Source organism: Microcaecilia unicolor, unplaced genomic scaffold (genome assembly GCF_901765095.1).
Source record: "Microcaecilia unicolor unplaced genomic scaffold, aMicUni1.1, whole genome shotgun sequence".
NCBI classification, from domain to species: domain Eukaryota; kingdom Metazoa; phylum Chordata; class Amphibia; order Gymnophiona; family Siphonopidae; genus Microcaecilia; species Microcaecilia unicolor.
Window position 1 is genome coordinate 13,860 of NW_021963174.1, and position 21,260 is coordinate 35,119.

At 43.8% G+C, this 21,260-nt stretch overlaps 1 protein-coding gene across 1 annotated transcript in view; it reads right to left on the reverse strand.

Moving 5' to 3' along the window:
* Nucleotides 1-4,880: 4,880 nt before the first annotated feature.
* The window catches only part of LOC115459041 (replication stress response regulator SDE2-like), a gene marked incomplete at its 3' end in the record, with an annotated part of 28,740 nt that continues 12,360 nt past the window's right edge, over nt 4,881-21,260 (reverse strand). Inside the window, exons 2-6 of the mRNA XM_030188904.1 lie at nt 18,973-19,090; nt 16,473-16,584; nt 10,481-10,650; nt 6,242-6,353; nt 4,881-5,235 (exon numbers count right to left, since the gene is read on the reverse strand). Coding sequence (XP_030044764.1) covers nt 4,881-5,235; nt 6,242-6,353; nt 10,481-10,650; nt 16,473-16,584; nt 18,973-19,090 — 867 coding nt within the window. The remainder of the gene's footprint in view (nt 5,236-6,241; nt 6,354-10,480; nt 10,651-16,472; nt 16,585-18,972; nt 19,091-21,260) is intronic.

Sequence of the window (21,260 nt, forward strand, 5' to 3'; positions counted from 1 at the left end):
CAAGGTTGTCAACACTTGGTGTATCTTTGCCGTTGGTTGTAACTGGTGTGGTGTCTAACAGTTTGTTCACGAGGTTGAAGAGTTTATGTGTGTCTTTGTAGTTTGGTCCTATTAGTGTTTTGTAGTGTAGTCTTTTTGTTTGTTTTATGGTATATTTGTATTTTCTTCGGAGTAGTTTCCAGTCGTTTCGTGTTTGTTCGTCTCTTTTTTTGTTCCAAGCTCGTTCTAGTCTCCTGACTTGTGTTTTTAGTTTTTTCAGCTCTTCGGTGAACCATGGATTTGCATTTTTCCTGTGTGATGTTCTTGTTTGGACTGGGGCAATTTTGTCTAATGTTCTTGTGCTTATATCGTCCCATTCTTGGAGGAATTGGGTGGTGTCTGCGTTTGTAGTCCATTCGTTCTGGTAGATCTGTTGCCAGAATGTTGTGGGGTCTATTTTTCCTCTCGTGGTGTAGGTTGTTCGTTTATGTTTGGTGTTTGTGTTTAGTTGTGTTTTTCGCCAGTAAAGAGTGACATTTGCTTTATGGTGGTCTGACCATAATGTGGGTGTCCATGTTACGTTAGCGAGTATGATAGATGAGTCCGGTTCGAATCTATTCGTTATGATATCTAGTGTGTGTCCTTTTTCGTGAGTTGGTTGTATGTTAGGTGTTTGCAGATCCCAGAGTTTTAGGAATTCTTTGAATTCTCGTGTATTTGGTAAGGTGTCAACTTCTAGGTGTAAGTTGATGTCGCCTAGTATGAGGATGTTTGAGGCTGATACGCAGGTATTCGAGATGAAATCCACGAGTTGTGTTTGGGCGTCTTGCCATTTTCCTGGTGGTCTGTAGAATAGGATTGTGCTGAGGTGTCCTGTTAGGCTTGGATGGTTGATTCTAGTCGATGCAATTTCAAGTTGTGGTGAGGTGGATTCGCCTGTGATTGTGATGGTGAATTCAGGTTTGTATATAATAGCTATTCCGCCTCCTCTTTTTTTTCCATTTCTTGTCCAGTGCGTGATTTTGTATTCTGGTGGGCACGTTTGTAAGATGGTAGGGTCTGTGGGACTATGGAACCAGGTTTCTGTGATGAATAGGAGGTCCAATTTGTCTGTGATGATCCAATCTAGTATGTCTACTGCGTTGCGTACTGCTGATCTTGCATTGATGTATCCTAGTTGGATTGAGTGATGTGGTTCCAGGGTGGGGTGTGACGTGTTTATTTTTATTAGTTGTCTGCTTCTTCTGTAGTTGGATTTGTTGTTGTCATTGTTTTCCTCATTTTGTCGGTGGTGTTTATGTCCGGAGGTTATTGCGATTGGTTGGTTGTTGAGTCTTTGATTTGGTAGGTTGTTTAAAGGTTGTGCATAGGATTGGTGAGATGTAAGCGGGTTGTTGTGGTTGTTGTTTTGGGCGTGCATTGTGTGTATGTGAGTGTTATGCGGTTTGTGAGTAGTAGGGTTGTTGTTGACTAGGCTGTGGGTTGTGAGTGCGTGTAGGAGTATAGTGAGACACTGGATAGTTAGGAGTGCACTGCTGGTGTTCATGTCTATGTACTAGGCGTTGTGGCAAATATGTATCAGGTGTATTTTTAGTGAGTCAAGTTTACAATTGTATTCGAGCTTGGCTACAATTCAAGTGAGGTACAGAGGTTTACAGTTGCATTCGAGCTTGGCTACAATTCAAGTGAGGTACAAAGGTATACAATTGCATTTGTGCTTGGCTACAATTTAAGCGAGTTAAAGTTTACAATTGCATTTAAGCTTGGCTACAATTCAAGCGAGGTAGTGCTGGCAATTGCTATTAGTTTAGCAACAATTAATTTAAAGCTGGTAGCAGTTCCGTACTAGGCAGGTTAGGTGGTGTTTGTATTTGTATTTACGCTTGGCAAGCTTGGCCACAATTTAATTTAATTTGAAGCTTGGCAACAGTTTATTGCAGGCCAGCTTGCACTTACTACTTGATAACAGTTCATTAGTAGGCAAACGGAGCAGAGCAAAGCAAATAAAGCAAATCAAGCGAGCATTTTTAAGTAATGCTAAGGCAGTGCATGCATGTTGCTTTCACTTTAAGGTGTGCAGAGCAAAGCAGATGTAGCGAGGGTTTTTTAAATCATGCGAAATCAGTGCATGCATGTGGTTAAGGTGAGCAGGCATTTAATTACTCTGTTCATTCACGGCGGTGCGACTTCTGTTCCTTGGTTGTGGTGCTGAGCAGGTTAGTCTTCCCGGTCAGTCTTGGGCTTCAACGGTCGGCTGGAGCTTAGCGGGTGAGGTTCTGCGGTCTTGCGGGGGGGTTCGGAGAGTCGGGTTCTGCAGGCAGGTCCGTGGCTCTTAGCCCGGTAGCGTTCCTCTCTGCGAGCCGCTTGAGTCTCCAGATTAGTTGCGGCTTACCCTTCTGTCTTCTCCGACGCCGATCGATCTCCGAATCGTGGCCCGGGAGGTCGGATCCAGCGTCTGCCTCCGGGTCAGATCAGGTCTCCCAAATCAGCAAGGCTGGGTGATTCGGAATGAGGCCCTCGGCTCCAGTGGTGTCCGAACCCTTCCGGTTCGGTCAGGGCACTCGCCTCTCCTTAAACGACCCCGCGAGTTCGGCTGCTCTGGGTCTGGTCGTTTGCAGGTAGATGGGCCGCGTGGCGCGGTTCGCTCCTCTGGAACTCGCCGGTTGCCCTTTGCGTCCTCGCCTGGTCCTCGGCTTCGGTGGTGTCCGAACCCTTCCGGTCCGGTCAGGGCACTCGCCTCTCTTTTTGGATGACCCCGCGAGTTCAGCCGCTCTGGGTCTTGGTCGTTTATGGGCGGATGGGCCGCGTGGCGCGGTCAGCTCCTGCCCTCCAAATCCTCGCTTGGTCGGATCGATGATCAGTGCGGCACGATTCAGCCGTGGTTCAGTTCTCTCCCGGCCCGTTCCGGTCCGGTCGAGGGCGGCCCGGGTGGTCTGCTCCTCTGGGATTTTCGGGAGCTCGGTGAGGGAGCTTCCTATCTGTCGGCCATCTTAAGGAGATCAGCTTGATGATATGGAAGTTGCTACTATTGGACATTCTACATGGAATGTTGCTACTATTGGAGATTCTAGATGGAATGTTGCTATTCCACTAGCAACATTCCATGTAGAAGGCTGCGCAGGCTTCTGTTTCTGTGAGTCTGACGTCAGACTCACAGAAACAGAAGCCTGCGCAGCCTTCTACATGGAATGTTGCTAGTGGAGTAGCAACATTCCATGTAGAATCTCCAATAGTAGCAACATTCCATGTAGAAGTCGGCCCTTGTAGATCACCAATGTGGCCGTGCAGGCTTCTGCTTCTGTGAGTCTGACGTCCTGCACGTACGTGCAGGACGTCAGACTCACAGAAACAGAAGCCTGCGCAGCCTTCTACATGGAATGTTGCTAGTGGAATAGCAACATTCCACGTAGAATCTCCAATAGTAGCAACATTCCATGTAGAATCTCCAATAGTATCTATTTTACTGTCATAGTAATGCTTGAATGTTTTCACTTATATACACTGTCAGCTAGCACATTTGCTTATTTCTGATCTGAGGAAGAAGGGCAACCTTCGAAAGCTAATCAAGAAAGGTATTAAGTTATGTCCAATAAAAAAGGTATCATCTTATTTTCTTTTCCATGTTTTATTTTGTTTGATTTCTATTGATAACCTTTAAGAGTGGACTAACACGGCTACCACACTCCTCTACTTAAGATGGAATATTGTGTACAATTCTGGATACTATACCTTCAAAAAAATATAAACAGGATGGGGGCGGCTAGTAAAATGGCCAGTGGTCTATGTCACAAAGCAAACTGGTACAGACTTAAAGATCTCATTATGAATACTTTGGCGGGAGAGGGGAGATATGGTAGATATATTTAAATACCTTCGCGGCATAAATGCACGCACAAGAGGCGAGAGTCTCTTTCAATTAAAAGGAAGCTCCGGAACGAGGCAGCATAGGATGAAGGTGAAAGGGGACAGGCTCAGAGGTAACCTGAGGAAGTACTTCTTCATGGAAAGGGTGGTGAATTCGTGGAGCAAGACTAAAATTGTATCTGAATTCAACAAGCTTGGGTCAAGTACATAAAATCTTTAAGGGAAAGGAACATATAGATGGACAGACTGGATAGGCTGTTTGATCTTTATCTGGATTAAGTTTTCTATGTTTAAGTCAAAGTAACACCAGACGATTCAGGGTACTGATGCTGAAAAAGGATACTGGGTGGAAAGAGCTGATTTGAAATAGGGAAGAGAAGGCCAAACTGTATGGCCTATAAAGGTCTCTTCAATCCAACAGGTAAGTAATTGTATAGTTTTATGAGCAGTGTAAGTATTTTTATAGTTGCAAGCTTTCCCTTGGAGCTTAATAGTTAGAGCTGGAAACTGGATAGTCCAGGTTCAAATCTCAGAGCAGCTCCTAGTGGCCCTGGGCAAGTCTCTTAACCCTCCGTGCGCTGGGTAGGTTCTAGCAGAAATGCCTGTCTGGATCATGCCTCCCTATATTGGACAGCAATTGACATTGTGCTGCCTTACACTGTATGGGAGAAAGTAATAGCAAACCACTCCTGTATCATACTAAGAAAATCAAGAGGGGGGGAGCCCTCTGTGTGTGTGTGGCACATCTGGATCTGGACGTTTTCCTTTATTATTTTGTATATTGGGTAAGTATAACTGTTATATTAATGTTTCTAAATTGATACCTTGAGAGTTCCTGTAAACCTGGGGTATCAAATAGAAGGCAAACATTTCCCTATGCTTCAAATGTAACCTTTTAAAATAAAGTATATATACGACCCTCGCCGGCATTCCTGAGCATTCTAAAGTACTACTTACAGCTATGAAGCCAGAAGAGAGAGGGTTACAAGCAAGGAACCCAAGTAGAGAGAGAGAGTCCCTAGTTCAGATGTACTCACGTTGGTCTGTGACTCTTCCAGTTCAGGCTCTGAATGCTTTTCCACTGTTCCTTCTGTGGCCACTTTGGTCAATGTATATTCAACCTGAGTTTCAGCTGGTACGTCTGTAGTATTTTTTTCTGTTTTTGTCTTCTGCTGTGAGTCACTGGCCGTGTCTGTAACGCATTCTTGTTGCTTTTCAGCAGTATCAAATGTGGAACTACAGTTTTGAAACACCTCGGATTCAGTGGCCCCCTCACTTTGAACAGGGCTTCTGGAGCACTCCACATCTTCTAAAGAACTTGAGCTTTCCGCATCTTCAGATTCACTTCCATCATCAGAACTTATAGAATCCTGCAGTTCTTCCACCCCTGTCCTGCCAAGAACAAAAACAAACTCTTAAATGTGGCACAAAGACTAAAAGGAGGTTCAGTATTATTTTCACACTAGTAAAAAAGGCCCGTTTCTGTCTTTGATGAAACGGGCTCTAGCCAGCTCCGGACTCCCTTCCCCTCCCCTTACGGTTGTGTCCCTGGTGGTCTAGAGGTACCTGTTCAGTCGGGGCAGGAAAGAAAGACCCCCCTCTTTCCTGCCCGTAGCGGTGTTGGTAGGTGCCTTGCAGCATCGTGTGGAATTCCAGCTCTCGGCATTTCAAAATGGCCGCCGAGAGTTGAAGTCTCGCGAGGCAGCTTGAACTCTTGGCGGCCATTTTGAATCGCCGAGAGCCGGACTCCGACACGATGTTGCCGGGCAGCTAGCAGCAGCGCTCCAGGCCAGGAAACCGGGGGTTCCTTCGTTCTTGGCCGTGCAAACAGGTACCGCTAGACCACCAGGGATAGTGGCGTAAGGGGAGGGGAGGTACATGGGGGAGGGAAGGTGATGAGGGGAAGAGTTTGCTACCGGGTGCGGGGCGGTACGTTGAAAGGGGCGGTGAGATGGGGCGAAAGGGGGCGGGTTGATGGGCACGTCGTCGGCTGCAGGTATTTTTTGGAAGGGGAGGAGTAGGGAAACCGTGTGTTGTTTTGCCTCGCCCTCAGCGTCATAACGTGTGACGCGAGGGCGGGGCATGCAGACATGGTGAATGTTGTGGCTTCACCACCATGAAGTTACGAACTGGTGTGTGAGTGCCTGCAGTGACGTCAGTGTCCTCAGAACGTTGAGAATGCGTTTTATTATAGTAGATTGTATTTCTATGGTGCTGAATACTATATATATATATATATATATATATATATATATATATACACATACACATACGTATACAATACACATACGTACATATGGGGGACGCAGTCTCTGGATCAAAGCACTGGTAGCTATATCCTTGAAAATTCTGTGGTGAATAGATGCCTATAAAATTCAGAGATTAATAGTACTCTTACCAAATGCATTTCCTTTTCTCTGGCTTCCCTCCTTTCAGCTCGGATGCATTAGAGCGTTTATGACCAATGCTTGTGTGAGGAGATAGCATCGTGCTAGAAGATGCCTGCATGCCTAATACAAATGTTTAACAAAGTTAAGCATTTCTGATATTGCCACTGTAGCTACTAATTGTAGTTTCTCTTTGTTTGTTTTTAAAACATTGTCTATTATTTATTTATTGGGATTTATTAACCGCATTTATAAAGAGATTCACCCAAGGCGGTGTAAAGCAGGTACAGTTTAACATAAAAATTACAATTTTGATAATAGTATAACAATAGGAAAATAACCAAGAATAAACATAAATACAATGAATGAGGTAAACTTGAAAACAGTAAATTGAACCCTAATAATAGAACTACAGTGAAACAGTATCAAAAATATACACATTTAACAGCACAGGAATTCAAATACCAGAGATATAATACAAGCATACGCCTAATAAGCGTGAATTAGAACTTATCATATGGTGTGAGAGAATAAACTGAATTAAGTCCAAAATCTTGAACTATAAAAATGTATATATAGTACAACAATGGATAAAGCAGGCAATTATGAAAGAAAAGTATAGAATGCTATATGAAAATCAGAGTGAAAAGTTAAATGAGACGACCTACTCAACTGTTGAACACAAGAAAACATCAGCATGCAGGCTTCAAAAAGAAGCCATGCAAAATGAGTTTTCTAGCACCAGAAGCTCTAGCTGCTGAAAAATAGGAGGGTTTGAGCCAAGAGAATTTGTCAACTGGATGTAATAGTCCTGTTTGGCAAGTAAAAGAGCAGACTGGAAGGAGGTCAGCAAGAATTTGAAATGTATGAAGTCAGCATGGGCACGGGATTTCAGCCAAAGGCACAGTGGGCACAGGAACGTATGTAGCGGATTCTAGAGGGCAGCCAAGGCTGGGGTTTGGTACGTTTTACAGAACGGGGAATGGGAGGAGCGAGAGTATCCAGAGCAGAGGAGAGAATAGTGTTATAGGAAGAGACAGCCTCATTGACAGACTTGGATAACATAGTGGTAGAGAAGAGATAAACAATAAAGAGACAAGTATCTTCATTACACTTAATTGGTCAATCCTACTCCTTGTTATTCCCTATCATAGTTCACCTTTTTACACTTGTGAATCACACTAATATGACCTTCATTCAGTGCAATACATGTTCTGCTTTAATCCTAAGGCAAACTATCTGGAACCTCAGAGCTTGTCCTGTCTCCAAATATCAGCTTTGAAAGATGACATCAACAAACTCAAGAAACAATCAGCTACAATTAAAGAAGCATCCAGGATCACTCATTTCCCAGCCAATTTACCACCACCACTGCCCTCAGAGAAGAGGAATAGATGAGTCACAGTAGATCTTTGACACAAAAATACTCACACTCCCAAGCTTTGCCCCTGTCAAATTCTTTTGTAGCGTTGCAACATTATGATGCTGAAAAAAGAAGTACTGTGGTGGAACCAGAGGCAATGAAAGTAACACAACCCAAGCAACATCCCCCAAATAATGACAGATTGGTGAAAAGCAGAAAATTCTTACTACTCGGAGACTGCATTATCAGAGGCATTAACTTAGGAACACAGTTCAGGGGATCCAACCTAGTGAAATGTCTTCCAGGATCTTCAGCTACAAGATGAACAGACCAAATACTGAAAGTGATCCGAGAAGAGAGCAAGGCTTCAAACACTGATGTTACAATTCACCTGGGAACAAATGACCCGGCCAACAATAGGAAGTTTACAGCACAGAGAGTGTTCCAGAAGCTTGAGGAGGGACTGAAATCTTTGGTTCGGACTGTGGCTTTTTCTGAAGTAATTCCTACATTGGGGAAGGGCGAGAAAAGACTACGCAAAACAGTGGAATTCAATAAGTGGCTTAAGTCTTGGTGTAAAGAAGGTGGTTTTAGATACATAGGAGAATGGGGTAATACATGGAAAAATAATAGGCTGTACTGTAATGATGGGCTACATCTTTCTGTGATGGGAAAAAGGATCCTTGGGGAGAAATTCAGACAATATGTTTCTAGACATTTAAACTAGAGGGTGGGGGTGACAAAAGGAAACAAGGGATTTCAAAACGTCACCCCCCAGAATAAAACATGATGGCAGAGGGAAAGGTCATCTAAATATAGAAAACCACCTAAACTCACTAACACATGGAAAGCAATGAGCACAAATGCTTATAGTCTAAGTAAAAAGGTTCAAGACTTGCAAGCCCTGATGTTTGAAGAAAATTTGGATATTGTTGCTATTACAGACACGTGGTTCAACGATTCCCATGAATGGGATGTGACTATACCGGGCTATAATCTTTTTAGGAAGGATAGGGAGGGCCGAAGAGGTGGAGTGGCACTGTATTTGACACACAATATCAGAGCGGCTGAAATGCGGGAAACCTGAGGAAAAGAAGAAGCTTTACGGATCGTCCTGGAAAGAGAAGACGGAACCTCTATCCACAAGGGGGTTTGTCTACAGACAGAGAAGTTAGGCAAGGATCTGATAGAAGATATTCAAAAGATTGATATGAATGGGAAAGTTCTACTGTTGGGAGATTTCAATTTGTCTGATGTGGATTGGAACGTCCCGTCTGCAGAATGGGAAAGAAGTAGGGAGATTGTGGATGCCTGTCACAGTGCCTTGCTCAGACAAATGGTGACAGAACCCACGAGGGAAGGGTCGATGCTGGATCTAGTGCTCAACAATTGAGGAAGTGTTTCCAATATCCGGGTGGGTGCCCACCTATGTAACTAACAGTGATCATCACACCATATAGTTTCATATAAGGGCAAGGGTGGAATGTGGACGCACAAAACTCAAAGTACTGGATTTCATACATACTGATTTTGATAAAATGGGGGAATACCTGAAGAAGGAACTGTTGGGGTGGGAAGGCATAGGAGATGTGGAAAAACAGTGGTCCAAGCTAAAGGCTGCTATAAATATGGCGACTGATCTTTATGCAAGGAAAGTAAACAAAAACAAGAGAAGCAGGAAGCCTAAATGGTTCTCCAAACAAGTAGCTGAAAAAATAAGAGCAAAAGAGGCTTAGTTCAAGAAATACAAAAGAATGCAACAAGAGGATCAAGGAAATAAATTATCGGATTAAACTCAAAGAAGCGAAGAGGGGAATACGGCCAGCGGAAGAAAAAAATGGCTAAAGATGTAAAGAGAGGTGACAAGACTTTTTTCAGATATATTGGAGAAAGGAGAAGAGATAGGAATGGAATTGCAAGACTGAAAGATAATGAGAATGGCTATGTGGAGAGTGATGAAGATAAAACAAACGTACTAAACAATTATTTCTTTGCGGTGTTCATGGAGGAAAATCCTGGAGAAGGACCGCGGTTGGCCTGCCAAGGGAACGTCTGGGAATGGAGTGGATACTGTGCCGTTTATGGAAGAAAGAGTTTATAAACAGCTGGAGAATCTGAAGGTGAACAAAACTATGGGGCTGGATGGGATACATCCCAGGATACTGAGGGAGCTCAGAGAGGTCCTACTGGGACCTCTTAAAGATTTAATAGATCTTTAGAAACGGGAGAGGTCCCGTGGGATTGGAGACGAGCGGATGTGGTCCCTCTTCACAAAAGTGAAGACAGGGAAGAAGTGGGAAATTACAGACCGAACTGTACTCAGAATTTCAATCCAATAAACCACTGCGTCGCAATCAAACTTCTTGCAACTTGTAACTCTGCGAGTTGCCAATTCGAAACATGCCGCCACATGAAGTATACAAAACAGCCCTATTCCTCACTTTCACTGTTATTTGTTATGTGGATGTTGACTACAGTGTTTTATAAAGATAAGTATATTTTCTATATGGTATAAGAATTGTTTAATAAAGTATTCTGAATAGATTTTAAGAGTGCCTAGTGGTTACTAGGAGTGTAATATTACTTGAATGTAACTAGATTGAAATCAGGATACTCATTTTTGTTTTGATTAATATTCATGAATGAGATATGGCATGCACGCTACCTCCATTTTATGCAAATCTCTCATATGCATATTCATTTTAGATATTCTGAAAGCCTGGTCTGTTTGTGGGTCTTGAGCATTGAACCTATGCAACCCTGCTCTACAGAAGCTCCAGAATATCAAACCTGCTCTCCTGCACAGAAGTACAGGATCACCACCGTGCTTTGAACCAAGTCCAAGCTTTTAATGCACCACCACCAATAGTTATTCCTATCTTCCTACCTTTCAGGACAGAATCTTCTAAGCGTTCAGACATCTCGAGGCACTGCTGTTGGTACTCGGGATTAGTGAAGTAATGTTTTGGCTCACTGAGCTTCCGCTGCAATCTTTCCAGACGTCTTTGTTCTTTTTCTGCTTCCCGGTCTGCTTGTTTCTTCACCCAGTCAGCCATGCTGTTCAAAAAAAGTAGCAGGCAGATGAGGACCAAGGAGGAGAGCTCTCCAGAGAACAACAAAAGAAGCACTAATAAAATAACCACTGGTGTCTGAAGGCTAATACCAGACCTGTTTTGGCCAATAACAAGTGATAAGGAGGATCATGAGTTTCAGCATAATTTTCTAAAATGAGAGGTGTGAGAGGATATGCGTACAGAAGTCCCTTCCCCCAAACTGAGGAGTAAAGCATTCAAGGTCAATCTGTTGCTTGATCCTGGCCTGAAACAGAACTGACGGACCTTGTTGTTCAGGTGAGTGGCAAAGAGATCAATGGGGTGTCCCACTTGATCCCTTGGGCTATGTCTATGTTGAAAGACTGCGCGAATGGCTGCATTATCTAGATCAGTCTGTTGGCCAGTTCTTCACTGTCAGATATGTGGCTCTGAGCACCATGCCATGGCTGGATTCCCAACACCACATCCTGACTGCTTCCCGACACAGGAAATATGATCCTGATCTCCCCCCTCCTTGTTGACATAATACATTGCAACCTGATTGTCCATTTGAATGAAGATAATTTGGTGCATTAGCTGATGCATGAAAGCCTTTAGAGCATTCCAATTGGGTTGTGGTTCCAGGAGACTGTTGTAATGCAGAACATCCTGGGGGGGGGGAGGGGGGGACACTGACCTTCAGGGTGGAGCCCATCTACATGAGCTCCCTAACCCAGGTTGGATATATCTATTGTTGATTTCTTGTGGGGGTGGAGGAATTTGGAATGGAAGTCCCACAGACAAATTACTTTGGAATTATCCACCCAAAGAGGCAACAATGATGGCATTCTCCTGGATTGGGACCACTGAGAAACTAGAGACCTCTGGGTGCCATAGGGGTGACATGCACAGCTGAGGCTCTGTCCTAAAAATCTCAACATCTACTGAGCTGAAACCTACTAGTTCTGATGGATTTGCAGTGCTTTGGAGAACAACACCTCTGCAGCCTGCCCTGGAAGAAAAGCCCAAGCTCAAATGGTGTCTATCAGGGTTCCAATGAATTCCAAGCATTGTACAGGAAGATGGGACAGGGTAGTTTATGACAAATCCAGTATCCGAATAGTTGTTTGCACTGATTCTTGAGTTCCTTCCTTTGATGTGTTTAACCAACTGTCTAAATAGAGAAATATGTGTAATCCCTAACCTTATCCTCCCTTCAACTGTCTCTTATCCCTTATATGTCCTGTCTGTCCTAACCTTTATCCCTTACCTGTCCTGTCTGTCCTAATTAGATTGTAAGCTCTGTCGAGCAGAGACTGTATCTCCGTGTTCAAGTGTAAAGTGCTGCGTACGTCCAGTAGCGTTATAGAAATGATAAGTAGTAGTAGTAGTAAGGGTACAGAGACTAATAAAGTTTGGTGGGGTTTTTGTTTTTATTCTATCAATAATCTACAATTCCTATTTTAAACCCCAATCTTTAAGTTACCAAAGGATGTTCACTTCATGGCCAGAAAGCCCGACATGCAGCGAGGGCGGAAGGTGCGACAGCCAGAAAAAGAGCAAGGCGCCTCCTCCATAGTTGAGCCGGGCTTGAAAACCACAGATGGAGCAAGGTCTGACCTCCAAAGACTGAACAAGGCTCTATATCCAGAGACAGAGCCAGCCTCAATATGCAGGGGTGAAGCGCCCCACCCCCTCTGGGGAATGCGGGCAGGAGTATAGCTCGCAAGGCAGCGAAACTCACCAGGCTTGAAAGAGCAAGTTCCACCAACCAGTTCTGCTCAACTGCTTCACCCCATGAGAGACGCCAGAAACCGGATCAGTAACGTCCCGAAGGACAGTACAGGGAAAAAGGGACAGAACTGGAAGGAACATGATGACAGCCAGAAAATAAACCAGAGGGCAGCACCGTTAAAGGCTGGGAGAAAAGTACAGGAAGGCAGGAATTGACCCCAAGAAATTTCAACGTGGCACAGCATATGGGCCCCATGGCAATCAAACCTGGGTCTAATGGAGAGCAGGCCCCTAACTGAAACCCAGGGCAGCCTGCAAACCTGGGAAGAGAAGACGACAAACATGGTTAGAAGAACCATCCTGGGAAGGGAAAACGTAGGCTGGCACTGCCAAAGAAAGAATCCTGAAAAGTGGCAAAAGACAAACACAGAAGAGGGCACCAATGTGGCTTGAGCCCCAGGAGAGGCCCCCGACCTGAGAAGAGACTGGACAGCCAACTCAGAAACTGGATGGCAGGTCTGTCAAAGGACAGAGTGTCTAAACAAGAACACATAAGTATGTGGCTCCAGATGGGGTGGCAGAGCGACCTGCCCGAAGCCAGGAAGGCAGACCGGCCATGGTAGAGCAACAGAAGCAACTGCTGGCACACCCCAAAACCAGCTCGGAGGCCTGGGAGAAACAGAATACCCGCACCTATGCCCTGCCAGTCCCACGCCTGTGAACCAAGGCCGCAGGCCCTGGGGAAAAGCCCCAAAGTTGAAACAGGACTAGAACTGGGACCCTTGGGTCGCAGTCCAGTGCACTAACCATGAGACTACTCCTCTGACCTCGACCCCGAAAGCTAGACTCCAGCCAAAGACCGTCAAGCATACAACAAAGGGGCAGATCACTGATGACCTGTGTGAAGGACTGCAAACAAATATCAACTCCTGAAGGGAAACCAACACAGGAAAGTAGGCTGGACAAACAAGGAAGGGCAAAGCCAAGACCCCAAAGAAAGGAACCGTATTGTCAGCCGGGCGCAAAGCTCTCTCAAGAAGATATAAGGCTACAGGGGAATGGACTACTGCTCTGAAAGGATGGCTTAAAGTGGCCAGGCCCTAGGGACAAAAGTGGGCCAGGGAAAAAACAAAATGGAAGGTGCCACTATGAATCTGAGCATGCCCGGGACACGAAAAGAAGGCAACCTTAACTTAAAAACCAGACCTCCAGGCCCGCAGCCATAACCATCTCAAACACCAGCCAGGGAGTTCGAGTACCATGCACAAAGCAGCGCCCAGCACAGAGCCAAACCACTCAGCCGATGCCCCTGTGGGACAGAAGAGAAACTGAAAGAAAAGACAAGGATTGAAGCCCAGAACACAACGCCCACAAGGACCTGCTGACGAAGACATCGGGCAAGCTGCTGCAAAAATACCAACACAAAAACAAAAGGAGGATGGCCAAAGGGCATCCTCGAGGGGGCTACAAACAACTGCATTTCCAGAAAAGACTGCGCCCCCAAAAGGCCAATAACACCAGAAGACCTAGCTCCACACAAATAAAATGCAGAACAAAAGGCAGAAATACTCCCACCGAAGTCTGAGTTGTGGTTTTTTTTTTGCAAGGGGCTACAGTCTGCCAAGACTGCCGGCCGTGTCTCAAAGCCACCTCTCCAACACAAAAGAAGATAGGAGGGATACTGCCAAAAGTGTGGACACCAACCCTGGTAAAGAAATCCGACATCTGCTGCAGCGGGAGCCACCCCTGGAATCACTGATTGCGAGACGGTGGAACCAAGCAACAGGCGGCCCAAAGAGCAGGGTGGGGAAGCAACCTAACACGCCAGGCCGAATGAGGTTCTGGCCCACCTTCCTTTTTTTTTTTTTTGCACAGGCAGGAGATGCAAGGATGCAAACCAGAATAAGCTGACATGCTGGCAGGCAGGAGAGGAAGGGAAGGGGCAAGGGAGAGACCTGGCAGCACCAGGTGTGCACCCAAAATGGTTGAGTCCAGCCAAGACCCCCAGGCTCAACTAAACCTGAGGGCACAGGCTAAGAGCAAGACCCATCCCGAGAGCTCCACAGGATATGGCCATCCACCTGCTGAGAGAGAGAGAGAGAGAGAGAGAGAGAGAGAGAGAGAGAGAGAGAGAGAGAGAGAGAGAGAGAGAGAGAGAGAGAGAACATGCCCACAAACAGTAAACCTCTGAAGTTCTCTATCTCCACCTACTGGTAGCAGGACATAACCACTTATCTCTGGATTGATCTGTGGGACTTAATGGAAATACTGTGCAACTAATTGTTGGATCACAGTGTACCAAGATCTGGCCTGAATCACTTTGTAAAAATGGATGGAACTGTGAAAGGTGACTCATTTTTCCCTTCTATCAAAACTTGCAATATTAAATGATTGTACCCATTTGGACGATGGATTACAATGGCTGGCACATCCCGCAGGGTCAAAACTATTGCTGAGGCTTGGAAAGCTCGAGGATTTTGGCTGTAACAATTTCCTACCACATAAGCCCTCTAGTGCATCCATGTCAGTTAAACGGACTGTGCATGGCAGCAGGTCCAGAATGGGCGCAAAACCCACAGAAGACTATGGATGTCCCAGGTAGAGGAATGCAGAAATTTTATTGGCTTCTTGACTAGGCAAATCCAGCCGCAAAAGACTTTTAATGTATATACAAACAGTGTTCAGAAAGTTGTTTATATATGTGGGGGAGGGGGGAGTGTGAGAGTTTAAGGGGACTGCAGTATTGTGGCACCTATGATAGATGAAGGGGAGGAGTAGGGATAGACTAAATCATTTCAATGTTGGGCACTTCTTGGGGACCTGAGCACACAGGGATCGGATTATTTTAATTTCATTTTTAATAATTTACATACCTCTTAGACCTAAGCGGTTTACAGTTTCATTTTATAGACACTGGGATGGAGGGGGTTGGAGATTAGGGTTCTAGGGATGTTTTCATTGCATCTTGGAACATGAACAGAAGAGATAACTCAGGAAAAAGGAGATTATAACCAAGCAATAACTATTCCTGCAGAAGTTACCAATACGCTGCTAGATAAAGCTGTGGCATTCACCAATATTACTCGACACTTATAGAACACGACTCGGATAAATGACCCTTCGATGAAATGCAAATCACATGGTCAACTGCAGATTCTCTGGTACACCTGCCATTGATATACATTATATCCACATTTGTGTCTTTGCCTAATCCTTACAGAACTTTAACTCTCCTCACACATGGCGCCACAATTAAACAGCAGCTATAATAATAATCATAATAAAACATGATACTTATATCCCACACATCATAGTTCAGTGTGGCTTACAAAAGAATAAATGGACCAACTCCAGAAATTATTACATACCAACAGTCAACTGACTAGAATTAAAACTCACCTAATTCACATTTTAAATTTTCTAAATTAAAAAAAAAAAGTTTTCAATAATTTCTGGAAAACCAAATAATTAGATTGCATTCTACGATCAACTGGTAATACGTTCCAGTGGCTAGCTGCTAAATATACAAATGTACCAGCAAAAGCCTTCTTATACAACACCCATTTTGGATCTGGATATTGTGGGAAACCAAAAATAAACAAATCACCACCTAGATCCAAGAACAATATTCTTATGCGATAATCTTATTAAACTTAACATACATGGGTGCTTCGCCATGCACAATTAAAATGAGGCAGCAGATCTTAAAAATAACACACGCTTGTAATAGCAACTAGTGCTTGAATCTCTATTTTCATGGAGAAAATTGAAAATTCCGTCACTCAACGTGCAATTAAACTCTGGAATTCATTGCCAGAGAATGTGGTAAAGGCAGTTAACTTAGCAGGGTTTAAAAAAGGTCTGGGTGGCTTCCTAAGGGAAAGTCCATAGACCATTATTAAATTGACGTGGGGAAAATCCACTGCTTATTTCTGGGATAAGAAACATAGAATGTTTTGTATTTTGGGGGGATCTTGCCAGGTATTTGTGACCTGGATTGGCCATTGTTGGAAACAGGATGCTGGGCTTGAAGGACCTTTGGTCTGTCCCAGTGTGGCAATACTTATGTACTTAGGCACTTTATAAGTAACCAAAATTTGAATAAGAGCTTACGCTTTCTCATGGTTAACATCTCGAAGTCGCCTTCCACTGAGATCCCGACAAGCCTCTCTGTTTGTAGTTTTCTCAATTTGAGCACCAAGTGCTCGAAGCATAGATCCAAAGCCTGAAATATAATATTTATTAACACTAACAGAAATTTACAAAATCATGCAGCCATAACAGGTTTTACTTTCAAAATTTCTATACTCCAGTACCATAGCTTCAGAATAATTGTTTATGTCTAATTACTCCTATGTAGAATTCTGCTCTGCAGACGTGCTTACTATTAATCACATTAGAGAACAGCCCGCAAAGGCTGCCTGTGTCACGACTAAAACACACAACTAAATGTGGCAACTATGATATTTGTTTGAGGAAGTTGTTCTAAATAATGTGTAAAATCTTGCTAGTCAGATCAACTGGTCAGTGATTAAGTACCGCTCCTCAAGTCCACTGGCCAGTTGTACCTACACCAGCAATGTAGGTTAGCGAATATATATGACAAAGAGAGAGAGTGTGAGCAATAATAAAGAATTGTGATATAAAAAAATTGTGAATTTTTTTTTTGTTACATTTGTACCCCGCGCTTTCCCACTCATGGCAGGCTCAATGCGGCTTACATGGGGCAATGGAGGGTTAAGTGACTTGCCCAGAGTCACAAGGAGCTGCCTGTGCCTGAAGTGGGAATCAAACTCAGTTCCTCAGGACCAAAGTCCACCACCCTAACCACTAGGCCACTCCTCCACTGTTGCTACTATTTGAGATTCTACATGGAATGTTGCTATTCCACTAGCAACATTCCATGTAGAAGTCGGCCCTTGCAGATCACCAATGTGGCCGCACAGGCTTCTATATGGAATGTTGCTAGTGGAATAGCAACATTCCATGTAGAATCTCCAATAGTAGCAACATTCCATGTAGAATCTCCAATAGTATCTATTTTATTTTTGTTACATTTGTACCCTGCGCTTTCCCACTCATGGCAGGCTCAATGCGGCTTACATGGGGCAATGGAGGGTTAAGTGACTTGCCCAGAGTCACAAGGAGCTGCCTGTGCCTGAAGTGGGAATCCAACTCAGTTCCTCAGGACCAAAGTCCACCACCCTAACCACTAGGTTACTCCTCCACTGTTGCTACTATTTGAGATTCCACTAGCAACATTCCATGTAGAAGTTGGCCCTTGCAGATCACCAATGTGGCCGCGCAGGCTTCTACATGGAATGTTGCTAGTGGAATAGCAACATTCCATGTAGAATCTCCAAAAGTATCTATTTTATTTTTGTTACATTTGTACCCTGCGCTTTCCCACTCATGGCAGGCTCAATGCGGCTTACATGGGGCAATGGAGGGTTAAGTGACTTGCCCAGAGTCACAAGGAGCTGCCTGTGCCTGAAGTGGTAATCAAACTCAGTTCCTCAGTTCCCCAGGACCAAAGTCCACCACCCTAACCACTAGGCCACTCCTCCACTATTGCTACTATTTGAGATTCTACATGGAATGTTGCTATTCGACTAGCGTAATTTAGGGGAAGCCAAAGTGGACTTCAACAGAGAGACATGCAGTAATGCTCAAGATAAGTTTTTTCTATTTTTTCTTTTTGAATTATTATATTTTGAGCACGTATACTTTTGGGCACTAGTGGAAAGTGTTTGCAACTGCAATTATTTATGGTTTAATAAAAGGGATTGCCCTATGAAGAGAGACCTAGCCACTAGGCAAAAAACTAATGAAATTGCCGTTAAGTGGTATCGTCCGAGGGTTCCCAATAAACATAGAAAACACGTGAAACCTGCACATATATTAACACATATTCATAGAGGTATTTGTATAATTGCTGTGTGCATACGCTTAGTTCTTATCTTTGGACTAGTGAAGAGCTAGTGGAGTAGCAATGCTAGTGGAATAGCAACATTCCATGTAGAATCTCCAATAGTAGCAACATTCCATGTAGAATCTCCAATAGTATCTATTTTATTTTTGTTACATTTGTACCCTGCGCTTTCCCACTCATGGCAGGCTCAATGCGGCTTACATGGGGCAATGTAGGCTTAAGTGACTTGCCCAGAGTCACAAAGAGCTGCCTGTGCCAGGAATCGAACTCAGTTCTTCAGTTTCCCAGGACCAAAGTCCACCACCCTAACCACTAGGCCACTCCTCCACTCCATTTTCTGTAGTAGTCTAATTAAGAGTAGATAATATATATTGGACTACTGAAATTGTATGTAACCCTTGAAGTGATTACACCAGCAATGTGAGATGGCGAGGCCAACATTTGCCAGGTAGCTCATCTGCGGCTAACAGCTGGCACTTGCATGATCCCTATATAGTCCATTCAATTTAGTCACTAACTAAGTATTAGAAGTATTTTGTAAGTACTTTAGAACCACTTTTTGTAGTAGTGAACATCACTGAATATGAAAACATAAAAACTAGTAAGCACAAATCTTGTTTTCCATGGAGAACTTTAATATGCTGCCGAGTACAAAAAAAGCATCAAAAAGTTAGAACAGACCTCCTTTTCCGCCACACAGTCTAGGCGCCAGACTATAAACCAGTCCATTCTGCAATTCTTGATCAGCACCAACCAGTCGCCCATTACACGTCACATATAAACTATCCACAGGAATACCCTAGAAATAAAAGGGAAACGAACAGTCATGAACAAATGGGTATTTAAACTCAAAACCATGGTTCTACAGAATCAGAGTATGAAGACAGACAAGGACAGTAACGCTAATCTAGTCTGGTCCCACAGACACACCAGTTAACCTCTGTGCTTATCCCAGTTTCTCGAGTTCACTGCCTCATGCATCCACATCCCTTGTCAAATTAGAAGTCACAAGGGTTTCCTTCATCTGCGTTACTATATTAGAAGGTGTTTGCATATCATTATTAGCATTCCACCATTTCACTTAGATCCCTTAGAAGCTGCAACCATGGATGCCCAGCCACAGTGTTACCTTCTCAGCTGGAATGGAGAAAGGGGAAATGAAAAGGAGCCTGAAAGAGCTGGAATGCGGGACTAAGACAAAGTAAAAATGAAGGAGATGGCAAGTGACAGTAAAACTAAGAAAGTTCAATGTTTTCATTGGGGGGGGGGGGGGGGGGGGGGGGGGGATTGAGCCTAGACGTGGAAAGCAGAGCATGATGGGGGAGGGTGGCAGCAGGGGCCCCAACCATTAGGCATAACAGAAAATTATAGATAAACGGAAGACCGCAATATAAGAAAACCAAGTCTACAAATTTACTTCTTACTATACCTTGGGTAAACACTAATTTTTTAACTTTTTATATTACAATTATAAAGTGTTTAAATGTGCTCAGACCATACCCATTCCAACCATTATATCCCCAAGGGATGTTCCGCCTCCTTACCATGTATGTACATACACCTGAGCTTACTTTAAAATCTTTATCACATATCGTAGGTTGTAACAGTGAAAATTCTGTATATTCGATATATTAAAAAGACATCTTCAAATTGTCCTAAACACGATACATAGATATATCTACTACACAGTACAATACTGAGCTCAGAGGGTAACCCACAGATTTAAATAATGTAACTTCCTAATGTATACATAGGGAGGTGCAGTGTGCTTCATTTTTATTACATTTGTACCCCGCGCTTCCCCACTCATGGCAGGCTCAATGTGGCTTACATGGGGCAATGGAGGCTTAATAACACTAAATGTATAATTCCCACATACAAACCTTAACAATCTCCCACAACAAATCATAACTCAATAACAAAAAAAAAAATTTCATCACTTCCCTTGAGCATATATCATGATCACGTTTGTGCTTTTAAAACCAAATCAGTCCATTCATCCAAATCATTCTTGCCAGCTCCATGAGTATTCCCTTTAACTCTGGCCGAGTTTCACATATCTTCTTCAGAAAGGGAAACTATAACACAGAATATGCCAATAATCAAGCACAGCTCACATGCATGCTGGAGTATATCATGGCAACAAGTTCATCGTTTTCAATATTCTCAAACTATATTACTCACGAAAACAAACTTTAAACTGATCACGGACAACAAACCCAGAGTGGGTTCGCGTCTGGAAATCTCCTACGCGCCAGATAAGAGCGTCTGATGTCATACTCCCACTCTTTAAATACCCATCTATACTCGCGCCTAATAGGCTGCATCAATGATAAAAACCAGCTGATGACCTGCTCCTCTTAAAGGGCTAGATCCCCAAAAACCCCATATGGAGGACACACCCACCCATTTTCTCAGTCAATATCTGGGAAATTGAAATCACCCATTATTATTGTGTTGCCCAGTTTGTTAGCCTCCACACTGGGAAAAGACCAAAGGTCCATCGAGCCCAGCAGCCAATCCAGGCCAAGGGCACCTGTCGAGCTTCCCAAACGTACAAACATTCTATACATGTTATTCCTGGAATTGTGGATTTTTCCCAAGTCCATTTAGTAGCGGTTTATGGACTTGTCCTTTAGGAAACCGCCTAACCCCCTTTTAAACTCTGCTAAGCTAACCGCCTTCACCACGTTCTCCGGCAACGAATTCCAGAGTTTAATTATACGTTGGGTGAAGAAAAAGTTTCTCTGATTTGTTTTAAATTTACTACACTGTAGTTTCATCGCATGCCCCCTAGTCCTAGTATTTTTGGAAAGCATTGACGCTTCACATCCACCTGTTCCACTCCACTCAATATTTTATATACCTCTATCATGTCTCCCCTCAGCCGTCTCTTCTCCAAGCTGAATAGCCCTAGCCTCCTTAGTCTTTCTTCATAGGGAAGTCGTCCCATCCCCGCTATCATTTTA